General features: G+C 40.1%; 1 protein-coding gene across 1 annotated transcript in view; it reads right to left on the bottom strand.

The window, feature by feature from the left end:
- Positions 1-16,495, bottom strand: part of LOC124865516 (leucine-rich repeat-containing G-protein coupled receptor 6) — a 52,571-nt gene extending 36,076 nt beyond the window's left edge. The window contains exon 1 of the mRNA XM_047360656.1: positions 15,410-16,495. Within this exon, the coding sequence (XP_047216612.1) occupies positions 15,410-15,654 (245 nt within the window). The 5' untranslated portion in view covers positions 15,655-16,495. The remainder of the gene's footprint in view (positions 1-15,409) is intronic.
- Positions 16,496-16,951: the final 456 nt, after the last annotated feature.

Below are 16,951 nucleotides of genomic sequence, written 5' to 3'. Positions count from 1 at the left end.
GGGTACCCATGGATAGCATCTGGGACAGAATGTCTATTAGCACTTGATGAAATCTTACCTCCTTCCAGTGAAGGCATGTGACTGCTGTTGGTTTAAAGAGATCCAGCTTGGCCTCTTGCCACACATGTAAAAACCCAGATTTCCCCTCTAATTCCTTCTCAGGCATGTAATTGAGACATGAGCAAGTCTGGCTGCATTTGCAGAGGTCCTGCATGTCTTTCAAAAAACCTTTATGGAATCATCAAAAAAATCTAATTGAATGTTTTTTAGTCCATCCAGTCATATTTTTAGATATGAATTGTTAATAAGAATAATATTTTTGAACTTATATCATTCTTAAAATTTCAGAAATTGCTCAAAACTTAATATTTAAGAATATTAAGGATATTTTATATTGGCACTGATGATTTAAAGTAATATTCTACAATTTACTCATCTTCAGCTGTAAGGAAAATGTAGCAATGCACTGTCTGTGAATAATGTCTACCAACAGCAGGATACTCAGTTACTTCAGTCTGATTGGGGGTCATAATCTGTCATACTTAATGAGTTTCTGTTAACTTAATAAGTCAGATTTCTATGCGTATTTGTCTCCAAATTTCATCAATAGTACCTAACTACCAAGAGACTTAAACTGCTATTAAAAGGTCAAGTACATGTTTATGACTTGATTTGTTTTCCTGTATTAAATGGAAGTAGAAAGGGGTTAATTGGAAACATGTGGAAAGAAATTGGCAAAAGGGGTGAATTGACCCACAGACGGGGACTTTGAGGAGGCAGACAATTTTTGTCGATCACAACACCTGTTTTCAGAGTATTTAATCAAATTTTTCTTGTATATATGTTTGATTTCTGTCAGTGTTTGTCTTGTTTGGTACTTCTATTCTCCTGTTTCTTATATAAAAAAGAAAGTATAAAAAAACGTAAATGTTAGTGCAACCGTAGCGACCCAATTTCTTGGTCTCACTTCAGTTAAACTAACCCTTAATTTAAAGGCCTTACAGTAAGATCTAAATATCATATCTCCCTCATTTATTTTTTGTCAATTTAATTGGTTGGCACAAAAGTGCCAACCAATTAAATTATATCTACATCAATCAGACATTATTTATCTGAACTGATCCTCACTGCTCTGTGGGAGATGTTGATGCATTATCCACTATTACCCACCAAGAGCTCTTCTGAGTGCAGAAGAGGGATGTATTTATGTTTATACATGCTCTCAGGCTTGTGCAGCATTTATATACACATGCAATGTACCCCATAGGGTCTTGCGAGTGTGAGAACGTGTGTGTGGATGTGTGTGCATGGGTTGGTGTGTGTCTGTGAGTGTGTCTGTGCGTGTGTATGTACAATGTTGGAAGAGGCATTAAATATCATTACTGCTTGCTAATCATCACCTGCAGACTGCCAACCCCACATGAGCCACTCTGCTCAGCAGACCTGGCCAGCAATCTTACAGATAGGTAGATGGAGACAGACAGACCTATGTTGAGATGTAAGGAACAAACTTAGAACTCTGTCTTACCCTGCAGTCAACACAATGTCAGCATTCTCCTTTTTGTCTATGTGATCATTATTTGTAAATCTTCAATTCAATTCAAAGATACTTTATCGATCCCCGAGGGGAAATTAGAATTCCAGTACAACCCATCCAAACATGCATCATGACACAAGACAAAGGGGGGACGGGTCACCGAGGCTTTGCTGCCCACTCACAGGCGCTGCCCTTGCTAGATGACAGAAATCTTGAAAAATAACTGTTCTAAATAAGCATTTGTTGGTTTCAAGTATCAAGGAATAAGGTTAAAAATGTTATGGTTTCAAAACAGATAAAATTATTCTTCATACAGGGGCAGCACATGGGTTTGCAGAAGAGCTGGCTCTCCATATACATAGGTTATTAGTCCTTGATGTAGCCATCTGGGGTTTGATTGCTGACTTTGGGACCGTTAAATCATGTTCTACTCCCTTTTCTCTCTGTCTGTTATCTTTCAATAAATTGCTTTTCCATGATATTTTCCCTATGTTTTGAAGTCCTTTGAAACAGATGCCAGAGAAATTCAGAGTTTAAGAGCAATGCAACACTGCCCCTCTCCCACGTGTTCCTGCACACTGACGGTAAGCTGCCTTAAAGCAAGCCACTACACTTTTCTCTTGCTTATGAGAAGAACCAATATGCCTGTTTAGATATACAGGTCCTTCTCAAAATATTAGCATATTGTGATAAAGTTCATTATTTTCCATAATGTCATGATGAAAATTTAACATTCATATATTTTAGATTCATTGCACACTAACTGAAATATTTCAGGTCTTTTATTGTCTTAATACGGATGATTGTGGCATACAGCTCATGAAAACCCAAAATTCCTATCTCACAAAATTAGCATATCATTAAAAGGGTCTCTAAATGAGCTATGAACCTAATCATCTGAATCAACGAGTTAACTCTAAACACCTGCAAAAGATTCCTGAGGCCTTTAAAACTCCCAGCCTGGTTTATCACTCAAAACACCAATCATGGGTAAGACTGCCGACCTGACTGCTGTCCAGAAGGCCACTATTGACACCCTCAAGCAAGAGGGTAAGACACAGAAATACATTTCTGAACGAATAGGCTGTTTCCAGAGTGCTGTATCAAGGCACCTCAGTTGGAAGTCTGTGGGAAAGAAAAAGTGTGGCAGAAAACGCTGCACAACGAGAAGAGGTGACCGGACCCTGAGGAAGATTGTGGAGAAGGGCCGATTCCAGACCTTGGGGGACCTGCGGAAGCAGTGGACTGAGTCTGGAGTAGAAACATCCAGAGCCACCGTGCACAGGCGTGTGCAGGAAATGGGCTACAGGTGCCGCATTCCCCAGACCTGGGCTACAGAGAAGCAGCACTGGACTGTTGCTCAGTGGTCCAAAGTACTTTTTTCGGATGAAAGCAAATTCTGCATGTCATTCGGAAATCAAGGTGCCAGAGTCTGGAGGAAGACTGGGGAGAAGGAAATGCCAAAATGCCTGAAGTCCAGTGTCAAGTACCCACAGTCAGTGATGGTCTGGGGTGCCGTGTCAGCTGCTGGTGTTGGTCCACTGTGTTTTATCAAGGGCAGGGTCAATGCAGCTAGCTATCAGGAGATTTTGGAGCACTTCATGCTTCCATCTGCTGAAAAGCTTTATGGAGATGAAGATTTCATTTTTCAGCACGACCTGGCACCTGCTCACAGTGGCAAAACCACTGGTAAATGGTTTACTGACCATGGTATCACTGTGCTCAATTGGCCTGCCAACTCTCCTGACCTGAACCCCATAGAGAATCTGTGGGATATTGTGAAGAGAACATTGAGAGACTCAAGACCCAACACTCTGGATGAGCTAAAGGCCGCTATCGAAGCATCCTGGGCCTCCATAAGACCTCAGCAGTGCCACAGGCTGATTGCCTCCATGCCACGCCGCATTGAAGCAATCATTTCTGCAAAAGGATTCCCGACCAAGTATTGAGTGCATAACTGTACATGATTATTTGAAGGTTGACGTTTTTTGTATTAAAAACACTTTTATTTTATTGGTCGGATGAAATATGCTAATTCTGTGAGATAGGAATTTTGGATTTTCATGAGCTGTATGCCAAAATCATCCGTATTAAGACAATAAAAGACCTGAAATATTTCAGTTAGTGTGCAATGAATCTAAAATATATGAATGTTAAATTTTCATCATGACATTATGGAAAATAATGAACTTTATCACAATATGCTATTATTTTGAGAAGGACCTGTATTTCTAAGTCATACAAAACACAGAGAGTCATGGTGTCAAAAATAAAGCAGCCCAATCCATCACTTTTTATGACACTGATTTTAACAGTGCAATTGTCAAGCTATGAGTGCCATTTGTGTTTAACACCTAACTGCAGGGTCCACCTAGATACCCCGATAGACTGACAAATTAATCAGCTAATATCACTGTGACGGAGCAGTTCTGTCCCTTTCGTTGATAGAACGCACACACCTGGTCACACCCACACATCGCAATGCATGTGCCTACACACCCATTCAATTACATGTCCCTCGCAGTATATGACAGCTCCCGCCAGATCGCTTTACACATTCATCTTTCCTTCTTGTAGTGGGCCAGACAGATTATGGAAGACAAGGGGACATTTTGTGTGTACATGGTGACAAACATACACAACCGATAGCAGACTTAACTGTTGTTATTGATGAACAATCATATCTGTTGACATTTGGGGTTATTGAAAACTTGCCAGTGGATGTAATTTTTGGACGGGATTTACCGGTGCTTTTTGACTTGTTTAAAGAAAAACAGTCCAATCAGATGTGTTCTGATAAGGACATCAAATCACCTGCAAATGTGAATGTTGTTTCTTGTCCAGCGGTCACTAGAGCCCAGGCCGGTGTCCAACCATTACCAGACCTTGACAGTAGTCCGTGTGAGGGTGGCACAAAAGGACCCAGAAAAACAAGGAGCCAACGGCGTTTTGAGAAACAGTTAAGGTTAAAAGAACCTGGTAAAATAGATTCATTGTGGGATATACCAGAAAACATCTCTCTTTTACAGCAAGAGAATGAAAATTTGAAACCACTGTTTTGTCAAAGCTGAAATGGGAAATGGGAAATGTGTGGGTGAACCAAGGTTCCTTGTTGAAGGTGATGTGTTGTATAATATTGAAAATGAGTGTAAACGATTGGTAATCCCTGCTAGATGTAGACCCTTCATCATGCATTTGGCACACACATTGCCATGGGCGGGACATTTGGGTTGTCATAAAACATATCTACGTACAAGTACGTGTTTTTATTGGCCAACAATGTACACTGATATTCAGACTTATTGCGCCACCTGCCCTATATGTCAAAAAACATCTACCACCCGCAAAGCTGACAGGGCATTGCTTCAACCCATGCCAGTTATTTCCACACCGTTTCGCAGGATTGCAATGGACATTGTGGGTCCATTAATAAAAAGCACTAGCGGCCATCAGTACATTTTGGTTATGTCTGATTATGCTACGCGGTTTCTGGAGCTTTTCCGCTTCGTACCATCTCTGCCCCCATGGTTCTTCGGGCTTTGATGCAGCTGTTTTCTAGGGTTGGAATCCCAGATGAAATTATAACTGACCAAGGCACCAATTTTACCTCCAAGCTAATGCAACTCTTTTACAAACAGCTCGGTATTGCTCCAATAAAAACCACACCATACCACCCACAAACTGATGGTCTTGTCGAAAGATTTAATCAGACATTGAAAAGGATGCTCCAGAAGTTTGTGGATGACACTGGAAAGGACTGGGATTGTTGGATGCCATTCCTTCTGTTTGCTTATAGAGAGGTTCCACAGGCATCTACTGGCTTTTCACCCTTTGAATTACTCTATGGGTGGGATGTCCAGGGGCCTTTGGATTTGCTCAGAAAAAAGTGGGAGGCACCACCGGCATGTAAAAACGATAAAGGGATCATCCAGTTTGTGCTGGAGATGCGAGAACGACTGTCAAAGTACCAGAAAGAAGCAGAACTTAACGCACGTGAGGCACAGAAGAACCAAAAGGCTTGGTATGACCAACATGCCCGTTATCGTGAGTTTCAACCTGGGCAAAAGGTTATGTTGCTTCTTCTCACCTCCAGCAATAAACTTCTAGCAAAATGGCAGGGACCATATACAATCAACCGGAAGATGGGCCCTGTTACCTATGAGGTACACCATCCAGAAAAGAAAAAGAGAGACCAGACTTATCACGTCAACTTACTGAAAGAATGGAATGAGTCACCATTTCACCATAGCATGAAAGCTCTGATGGTTCAGAGGGTTACCATAGAAGATGAGGAGGTCAGAGGTCCAGATTGCCACACATCGTCAACCTCAGGGAGGAGGAGGATGATGTGATGGAGCAGTTCTGTCCCTTCCGTTGATAGAACGTACACACCTGGTCACACCCACACATCGCAATGCATGTGCCTACACACCCATTCAATTACATGTCCCTCGCAGTATATGACAGCTCCCGCCAGATCGCTTTACACGTTCATCTTTCCTTCTTGTAGTCCGTGGCGACCAAGGGTGCACACTTGGAGGCGCACGTAGAAATCGGTACTCAGACATTCACATTTAAGCATAATGATATAAGTTTGTACTCACTCATGTAGTGTTGTCTGGGTGCCTGTGGCAACTTGAGTAAATGTGGGCGTAACGCTTCGTCCTGTTTATAAAGGAAGTCGGTACTCTTCCGCCAGAAAATTTAATGGTAGATTATTTTTAACTAAAGAAAACCAAGAGCTTCAGAATGAAAGCAAGAAGTTAATATTGATTGTTTTTTGGGTCATTAATGTTTTGGTTTTTCTGCGTAGTAAAATAAATGATTAATTGTTGGCTGTTCTGATTGTGGGGTGGGGCTTAGGGTTTATAAGAAGAGTTTCTGGCTCTGCTGGTGTCAGTCTGGCCTGGTTACAGATGAGGTCATGTTGATGGGCAGCACTAAGAGAAAGATAAGGAATTGTAAATATCATGTATATATCAAGTTTTTCCTCTCATCTTTTCTGCTACTCTGCACTTCAGTTTTTGGGAGGTGTGTAAATAAAAACCTCAACCTTCAGATGCTGACATGCCCTCCGTGATTTTTTCCACTTTTTGGAGTCAAGTTGATGGTGTCCAGGCCCACCACATGGGCAACTAGAAGAAACCCACGACAATCACATTGCTAGACTTGTGTAAATCTATTTAGAGCACAACCACAGGAAGGGGCAATATCTTTCAAAATAAGTACTTGGAAACAATGAAATCTAGAGAATGTTTCTGCTAAGTTTTGATGATCTGTGTCTTAAAATCAAGAAAAGAATAAATGTGACAGATAACATCATTGTAAATGAAATAATTAAACTTATTGAGTTGGAGCAACAGTAGGAATATTTAAAATAAAAGCAAACAGACTGTCATATATGTTTGTTCATAGGGCCGATGCCTACTGTTGAACAATGAAGCCACGTCAGTTATAATTGCTCATGTGTGTTGTTCTCTATGAAAATTACTTCACATATGCCAATACAAATAACAGCTGCTAATGACTAAATATATGTATCATTAAAACATACATGCAGCCACACCAAGACAGTTAGGGAGAGTTTTCTATAGTTTCTCCCAGGACAGGACAATGCCGTCTCTGTGGTGAAAAGGAAAGGGTTTGTCCTTTTGCACAGATTCACACACATAAACCCTTGAGCACACACACAAACAAACATTCTCATGGATTCCCAGGATCGGAAAGGGCCTGAATAGGAATCTAGGCCATGCAGGCACACAAGCAGCCCTTCACCCCATAACGACACATCACAAGAAGGGCATTTCTTCATATACTTGCATCAGACTGCCATCACATGAAACATACAGATTCATAAATTCAGCCAGATGTGACTGGCCTGAGACTGCATATGTGCATATGCCATCCAAACACATTCCCCATTGATCTCTTCCTCCTCCACCCTGGTTCCCTTCAAGATCTGATGTCGTGATAGCTTTCTGCCTTTTTTTCTAAAGGACAGGATGTGGAGCGGCAGAGTACACTATGGCCACAGTGTCTTCTCTGCCTGTGGCTCCTAAGGGAAAAGTCATTGTTCCCATTGTTGTCCTGTACCTGCCTGCCTCTCTGCCTGCCTGCCGTCTGTCTCTGAGTAGCGTTCAAAAAGCCTTTCAGGTTGCTCTCAGGAAACCACAATCGGATGCACTGCCTATCCCTTTTTTCTCTGCGCGCCTCTGGCATGAATTTATCTCTTGTGACAAGCGGAAGTGGGATTTTTCTGCAAGTGCTCACTACCGGCCCTCGAGGGAATCTTGAAAAGTGCTACGGAATTGACTCCTTGGAAGTAAACACTTTAGGTTTTTGTCAAGGAATGAAGGAACAGAAGAGCAGATGATGGATGAAAGAGAAGGAGGAAAAGTATGGGGAAGTAACTTCTTTTTGCGTTCTGTTCTGCAGAGCAGATTAACTGTAATAGTGTATGCCACATACATGGGCCTCTTAGCTCTCTGACAGTTGTTTGGCTTAAAGCCAGAGCAACTGCCCCAGCTGGCATATACACACAGAAAAACATTATCAACATTTGACATCGGTTCACAATCTTGTTTCTTCTCTTCATGTAGGTATGATGTCCAAGCATTGAAAATAATTTTTTACACTATTATACATTTAAGCTTCAGTGCAGCATACGCAACTTCAGCACCTGCTCTGAAGGCGCACAAGCTGGGGCATTCAAATTCTTCCTGAGTCTGAAACAGACCTGAGCAAACAGGTGAGGAAAGGAGAATAGGTATGGGTGGGGGTGTGGTGAGGCAAACAGAAAGACCAAAGGAGGGCTGGGTAGTTAAGGTGGGGGCCTACCATAGACTTCTGGAGCCAGGACATTGATGCTGGAGCTGATTGCGGCTCTAAAGGGAACCCTCTGCTGTTGTGCACACACACGCACACACACACTCATTCAAACCGCTCTTTTTTTTTCCTCACCTCCTATTTTAGTTTGTTTTTCCTTTCAAATACCCCCCCCCCCCCCCAACCACACACACTATCACATACAATTTCTCTAATTTCTGTCTCTAAGAGGCTATGTTTACAGTGTGACCCCCGGTCACTCCTGATAGGAATCATTCCATCAACATAATGGCTAAATGACACGCACACGACTGTTACTGTCATGGCCACCACACAGAGGCAGGATGTTGTCCCCGCTATGTGCATGCTGCTGCTCCCAATGAAATCTTCAAAATCACTCAAGTTCTATGTCCCTAATTCCATGTGAGCTTTTCTCCCATTCCCTTCATATTCCATTTCGTCATCATCCTTACTTTCTTGTTTCACCTCTTTTGACTAGAAAAAAAATAGAAGTAATCACCCTCGCTGTGTGGGTGGTCTTCAGACACATGCACACGTCCTCACACTCTCCTTGGTTTTTCTCTGTCTGGTAATGCACTAGCTGTGGTTTCCTGGCCTCGGCCAAAACACTGTTAGAAGTTTACCGCACCCACCGCTGTACCACTAAGCATCACCTAAACGCCGCTCAGCTCCAGTTCCAGACCCACTCTCTTTTCCTTGTTCACATACACACACACACACACACACACACACACACACACACATATTATGTCTTTCTATCTTTACAAGGACTAATAATAATAATTTTCCATTCATTTTGATGGTCTAACTCTTACCCTAACCCTAAATTTAACCATTACCAGTACATACCTAAACCTAACCTGAACTCAATACACAACTTTGTCCTAAACCTAACCCTTAACCCATAAACAGCAATTTCTTATTGTTCCCAATTGTTGGGCCCCATAAGGAGCAGTAGGGCCTCACAACTTGTTATAAGTTGGAAAAATGGGCCTTACACTATAACAAATGCTAAAACATGCACACATACACAAACACACACACACATGCAAACACTGATTATAGTGGCATGAAACGCTTGAAAAGGAGCCTTTGGAAAGCTTAGAACTGGAACCTTGTAGTGCATTGCAAAAGTGTTCATATCCCTTGAACCTTTGCTACATTTTCTATTTATAGCCACAAGCTTAAATGTATTCTATTGAGATTGTGTGAGGTAGACCATCATAACAGCACAAAATTGTGAAGTGGAATGAAACTAATGCATGGTTTTCATAATTTGTTAGAATATATATGAATTTGTTCCCATTACCTGATCCACAGCTATTTGTGTTTTCTCCTGAGTCTATTATTCTAATTTTGTTCAGTTTCCTGCTTAGATTCCCCTCCAACTGCTCTGCATACTGTTGATGGTACTCACCTGGTTTCCAAGTTTCTCATCACATCTCCACAGTGTTTAGGTCTCTGAGTCTTGGTCATTCTTTGCTAGATTCTGCAGTTTCTCATGCCCTGGTTCCCATGTTTATTTCCCTCATGTTCTGTATGTCCATCACTTTCTTTTTTAAACTTTCTTTCTCCACCATGCATCTGCCAATATCCTGTTGCCATTTGGGTCCTCAACAACCTCCAAACCTGACATTGCCCTGATACTCCAAAATGAAATCCACTGCGAGCCATTGCCTTTAGATGTCACCTCATTTGTAAATAAAGTTCACCTGTGTTTAGTTAATTCTTTGTATAAATACTACTGGTCTGTGAAGGCATCAGAGGTTTATCAGAGAACATTAACAAAAAAAAAAAGCATGAAGAGCAAGGGACATGTAAGAGAGGTCAGGGTTAAAATTGTGGGGAAATTAAAAGCTAGGATAGGTTATAAAACAATACACTAAGCTTTGAATATCTACAGGGGACCTGGTTTGTTCGATCATTCAAAAATGGAAAGTGTAGGACCGGACCATTCACCTAAAATGCTGTGAGGGAGAGCAATATTTGTAGTAGCAGTTAAGCAAAGTAACTCTGGAAGAGCTGCATAAAGCCACAGTTTACGAGGGTGAATCTGTTGACAACACACCTATTAAGGGCAATGCATATTGTTGGTGTCAGACACATGTCAAGAAATATTCATCTATTCTTTTATACCCACATACCATCTTGTCAGCAGATGACGCTCCAAGGTTCAGTGCCCCAGCCTGTTCTATTAAGAAGTGTCAGTGCTTCTGCATAAAACTGTCTAAGACTGGAGTTCAGTAATTTATTGTATCTTGTCACACACTGCATTTATTTAGTATAAAAAGTGCCAATTAAGGCTTGTTAATTGATTAGACACACTACTACTTTCGCAATGTAAGTTCCTCTTTAGTTGTGTGTTCCACAAATCTGGCCTTTATGGACGAGTGGAAAGAAAAAAGCCAATTATTAAAAGAAAGCTGTAAGAAGACTTATTTTTATTCTTTACCCTTTTTTTTATTATCTAGGGGACAGAACAAATATGTAGCAAACATGTGGAAGAAGGTAGAGATACATGCAAAACACTGTTTCTGGTGGAAACATGGTGGTGACATGAACATTAGACAGAATAGATAGAAAGATGTATTGAGCTAAATGCAAGGCAATCCTGGAAGGAAAACCTGTTAGAGGGTGCAGAAGACGTGAGACTGAGGAGAGTTTCACCTTCCAGCAGGACAATGATCCTGAATGTACAGCCAGACCTACAATGTAACGATTAAAATCAAGGCGTTTTCAGAATGGCCTAGTAGGAAAGTGGTTCTGCACAGAAATGACTTGGGGTAGCTAGACATATATGAACACCACACCTTTTTTCAATTTTTTGCTTGTAGACAGTTAAAATCATGCATATTTTTCCTTTTGCTTCACAAGAACATTTAATCAGAGAAAATCCCAGTAAAATACAGACATTTTTGGTTGTAATGTGGCAAAATATGAAAAAATTCAAGGAGTATGCATACTGATACAATCAGTCTTAGCACAGAATGTTACATGAAAAATACAATGGGCAATTTAGTTATTTATTTAAATAATGCATTATATTTGAACACTTCTATCACTGGGACAGTTGACTAACTCATTTAGTCTCATGTAACATTTCAAACATTCAGACTACTTACTGAGTTATTGTGAGCCAATCTCTTGTGACATGCTGCCTTCAGCTATACATAAAACTGCTCAGTTTCTCAGACAGCTCCACTGTACTTAGTGTTCTCTAACGTAGCACATATCCATGCACACTCACATAGTCTCTCACCCTTGGGCGCTGTCTTTCCTTCCTAATCTGATATCAAAGAGAAGGTCTTTCAAAGCATTTCAAATGACAGCTTATTTTATGCATTGCCCACGGAACAATTATTGTCATAAATCTTCAGCAACTTTGCTCTGAGCTTCTCAGAGCACCTTTTTCCTCTGAGTGGTTAAATTCCTTTGCAGAGCCCCACACTGTACTCCCCCCTCAGTGTTAGAATGAGTGTTAGAAATTATTTTTGCTGATTCACAATTATTTTATGTTTTATCTGCATTTTAATGTCCCTGTTTTTATTTTTTGTTTTTCTATCGACTGTAGCACTTTGCTATTATGTTGGAAATGTAAAGTGCATTACAAATAAAATCTATTATTAATAATAAATATTCTTCTTCTTATTATTATTTCTATATATTTTTTTGTTTATTCATGAATTCAGTAAGTCCTTCCAAGTTTGCAAATAATCTCTGGAAGACGTAGTTCCTCCTGCGCTGCCTGGATTGCCCTCTCCATCACAGGTCATAGCGTGAACATTTTGGCTCGCTTTGAAGAGTTCTCTGGTGACATGAGTGAATGATGTCATATACTTTCACAGATTTGTGTTAATGCGGTTTTTAAGGTGGACAGTTTCCAAGTAAATCACTCAGAAAATCTCTTTGCGCTATGTGTTTTGAGGCTAATCCCGCCTGCATAGCAAAACAGATTGTTCTGGACACTTCAGCAGATCCTGGTGGAAATTGGATAAGTTCACCTCTGTTGTACCCTTTTCTACAATATGAGAACCTGTAGGCTTTCTGCAAAGGTTGAGCTTTGTGTGTTTGTGCATGCATTTGAGTGGGGTCAGACTATCAACAACTTAAAAGAGAAATCTTTGATTTTTTTAGTCTGGATAATCTTCATTTGTTGTAGCATCTTTATTGCCATCCCACATGCCTATCTTGTCTTCTCTAACAGCATTGTGTGTGTGCAAGTGAGACTTGTGGGTGTGCACAGTTGGCCAGAGTTTATTTATTGTATTCTAAATCAGCCCTTAAACTCACTAATGGGTCAGTTCCAATGTTAGGTAACAAAGGGAAATGAACAATTAAGCCTGTGTTTGCAGGGAATGATGAACATTTGTGCTTGGCTGCAGAGGAGCAGTTAGGAGCATTGCAGGTTTTCAAAGAGGGGCTCTCAGCTCACCCTACTTCCTAATTATATTTTTAATTTTAGTAGCTCAACACCCACCTTTCAAACAAATTCAACCATCTTTAAGTGTGTATGCTAATTTAGTCCTGCCCTAATTGCTCCAGGCCAAACATTTCTACACTCTAATGTAGTTAGTGTACAGACAAAGGGTTAATGTTTTCATCTGGCTCCCCTCTGTCTTTTAAAATGCTGCCCTGGGTAACTGCCCATATGGCCAACATAAAAAACAAATGCTACTAACATCAAGTTAGTCTAAGTTTCCGCTGTTTACGGTTATTTAGATTACCATTTTTATATGCTAAATGCCACAATGATGAGAGAGAATGTCTTTTTTTTCTATTTGCTTTTTTATTTAGAAGTTTACATACAGTTAATTTGATAGAAATGGGTTTTTTTTAAGTTTACTGACTTGGGTCAAACATTTTGGTTATCCTTTCAAAAGCTTCTCACAATAGTTTGCTAAAATGTTGGCTCATTACACCTGAAATAACTGGTGTAACTTAATCAGGTTTGTATGCCACCTTGCTCAATTGTCACACTTCTCTTTTATGTGCTGCCATAAAATACTTCTGCAAAGCCATGACAACATTTCCTAAGGTTTCCCAAATCACTTAAAGGTGTAATAATGTTATTTTATGTAAATTTATGAAGTTGAAATATGTTTAAAAGATTGTCTGGCATTTGGCGAATAAAAATAATTTTTGTATGTCTAACTGAACTAAAACAGGAAATGTCAAGCCTGATTTAATGTTAGACAATGAAAATAATAAGTGTATGTGTCTTTTTGCAGAGTGTTTGTGAATGTATACCTTCAACTATGTTTACAGGGATTCCTTGATGGAGTTAGAACCTAAACTTACATGTGTTTTAACTTTGACAGTGAAATATAGCTTCCAAAGTGACCATAGAGCCAGCCATCTTTCAAACAGTTATTTCTTGTCTCACTTACAAGGTCATTTCATGCATAAACTGTTTTTCTTTCTTAATCCCGACTTACTGCTCTTGAAACACTCCCATATCACCTCATGAGAACTCCTCAATGAGTCAGGATTTCACTTTTATCACTTCAGTATCAGTTATCACAGAGTGTTGGTAATCTTTCCTCTGAAAGGCTTGCACCGTGAAGACATTTGACAGATGTGCTTTTAAGCAACAGCATGGCGGTGTAAGAAAGAGCTCTGTAAGATGTCTAAAGTATCTCTTATTACCTCTAAAGTGGCTGGTAGTTTTTAGATTTACAGGATGTGACAACCTTTTAAACACATAACCCCACAAATCATTTTCAAAAAATGTATTTCAGCATTTGTAAATTAGTCATTTGGTGAAGTTACAAAAAGAACTGATTGTAGGTTGATTGATACCTAACTAACCATGAGAAACCAAAATGTGAGAGTGAAAAAGTAGCTTTTATATAAATGTATGTTTATGTATGTCACAAGCACACAAAAGCTTAGAAACTGTTCTAACAAGCAATAAAACACATGTGTGCTAAAGGGTCATTTCGCCCCTTCACCATTTCGTACACTTGCAGTTTTGGTAATTATCAGGGAGTGAAAATTCCTTCTGGTATGTAAAAAACGAGGCAGTAAGTACAAAACTGAACAGTCTGCATGTCAATTTGTACCTCCCACTTCAGAAAGTTTAGACAGATTTTCTATCATCTACTCATAAACTGCTGTAAAGAAACGTGGTTGTTTACCCCAGTAAAAAATATCACAGCAATACGCTGCTTAGTTATTTTGGTTTGTTCAAGGGTCATAACCTGTCGTTTGTGTGTCAACTGAGAATTAACATATTTATGGAAATAGATTGTAATAGAAGGGTTTCAGAGAATAAGACATAATTACTTACGTGCAATTTCAATAGTTTTAGAACTACAATTTTTATCTTCATAATTCATAAAAGAATTGTGGAGAAGTAAAATTATGGAAATATTAAAGAAAAAAATGCTTATTTTCTCTGGATTAAGCAAGGGTGCTAATTAGAAATAGACAGAGGGCAAAATGAAAACATGTAAGTGTGAAACATGTAGGTACTAATTGGCAATGGAGAGAATTGACCCCGATCCATGCAAGAGCCATATTCAACTCAAATGCACACACATATACACACACACATGCACACACAAACACATTCATGTTCTCCAGTTGGTGTTGAGAAACCTGACACTGAAAGTGGTTCAGTTATTTACCCATAGTCGACAGCACAACACACTCCCCTAAACACACACACACACACTCACTGTGACTTTTTTCTTACATTGAAATGGGCTGGAGCTACTCTATTTCCATTTTTAACTTAATTTCGGCTATGCCAGTGATTTCTGATCACACTTCCAATTGTTATTGTATAAAAAAGCTGCAGTAATTCTTTTTCAAACAACATTTTGAATAAAACTGTGTATCATTAAACATTAACAAGTCAGATATTTTGATCATGAGGGATGGTCTACAGCTGGAAACATAGGCTAGTAATCTGAGAGCCAGTTAAACACTCGAAGTGATCCATAAGTGGGAAGCTCAAAGGCATTTAAATGAATCTGGATCTGATTAGGCAGAAACATTCTTTGACTTTATGATGTTACCTACAGGTATGTGGTGAAAGGGCTCAGGCCAGCCGGCACAGACGATAGTCCCATCTCCGAGCAGTCCACAATGATAAAGATGCCATCTTTCTCACACTGGCAAGGGGCTGGGCAGAAAGGTGCCTCCATCTCCTGTCTGTCCTGGAGATGTCCGTACCCCCACACTCCAGAAGTGGACCCCCAGTTTCCTCCAGCAGCGCAGAGAAACAATATCCCAAGCAGCATGTCTGTCAGTCCACCTGTCTGCATCTACACCTGCAGAGGACTTCCTATCTGTCCTGTGAAATGTCTTGAGGCAACTGTTATAAACTGTTTCCTCTGAAATGTTCCTGTCTTCTTTTTACTGCTTTTCTCCCCCAGTGGGTTGTCCACACTGTAAATCTGTCTTGTCAGAGGTTCTGCCTCTTCATCTCTATTAATCTGCCTGTCTCCCAGCTTCTACTTTACTCCCCTAAGGTTATAGTTTCTCTTAACCTCTCTTGCTTCTTCCCTGTCTTTCCTTCTAACTCTGATCTTTTCTCTACATTTCTTGTCCAGTTGGATTCAGTGTTTCTTTCTCTTGCTGTCTGTCTCTGTGTGGATATATAACTGTTGCTCTGTGTTTCTCTCCCCTTACCTATTGTAGTAGGAGTGAATGAGCCAGCCTCATTGGCCCACAATTTAGGGATGGGCTGGAGCATCTCCGGAAAGTGGGAGGGGCCTACAATTCTCAAACACCCAACTCTTCCCTCTTTTTCCTCTTTCTTCCTCCCTTTTAATTTAGCTCTGCCTTGAAGTTTGATCATAGCAGAGGGTGAGAACGTTAATTTGCCACAGAGTGCAAAGGAGAAAGGGGAGCCACACAGTGCAGATGAAATTGTATAGTGATCCTGAGCGACAGAGGAATAAAAGCCGACTTTCTTAAGATAAGAACTAAAACTGCTGAATGAACTTGTGAAAGAGGCACAGAGTGTGCGACTGGTGGCGACCATGTGGAGAAAACTGAAATTCTGACACTTCAGCACCCTTCAGTTCCCAGAAGGAGTCCAATTTAGTGTCTCGTAAGTCATACCTTCTCAGGTTTCCCCCGCCGGAATGTCACATTCACACACACGCACATGCATGTATGCCCACAGATAAATTATCAGATTGTGACTGACTGACTGATGCAAAACAACACCCAGATCTGTTTCACATATGCTAACTCAAGTATGGCTTTCTGAAGAAGTCCAGTTGATTTAAAAAGTCTACACATCCCTGTTAAAATGCCAGATTTTTGCTATGTAAAAACATTCAATTATGATATATTGATTTCTTTTCTACCTTTAATGTGACATATATTTTGTATAATTCCACTGGAAAACAAATACATATTTTGTAAAGAAAATCAATGAATAAAAAAGCTGCAATAACTTGATTGAATAAGTGTACCCGTCATTAAAATCAAACTTTGCTGAAGCAACTTTTCAAGGATTCAAGACAGAACTGTTTTCTTCCCAAGAAAACATCAAGGCCTGGCTACAATGGCTACAATGTCCCAAAACCTTGGGAAAGAGTGTGTTTTTGA

This window comes from Girardinichthys multiradiatus, chromosome 1, assembly GCF_021462225.1.
Source record: "Girardinichthys multiradiatus isolate DD_20200921_A chromosome 1, DD_fGirMul_XY1, whole genome shotgun sequence".
Classification (NCBI taxonomy): domain Eukaryota; kingdom Metazoa; phylum Chordata; class Actinopteri; order Cyprinodontiformes; family Goodeidae; genus Girardinichthys; species Girardinichthys multiradiatus.
This window is presented reverse-complemented; position numbering and strand designations above follow the sequence as displayed.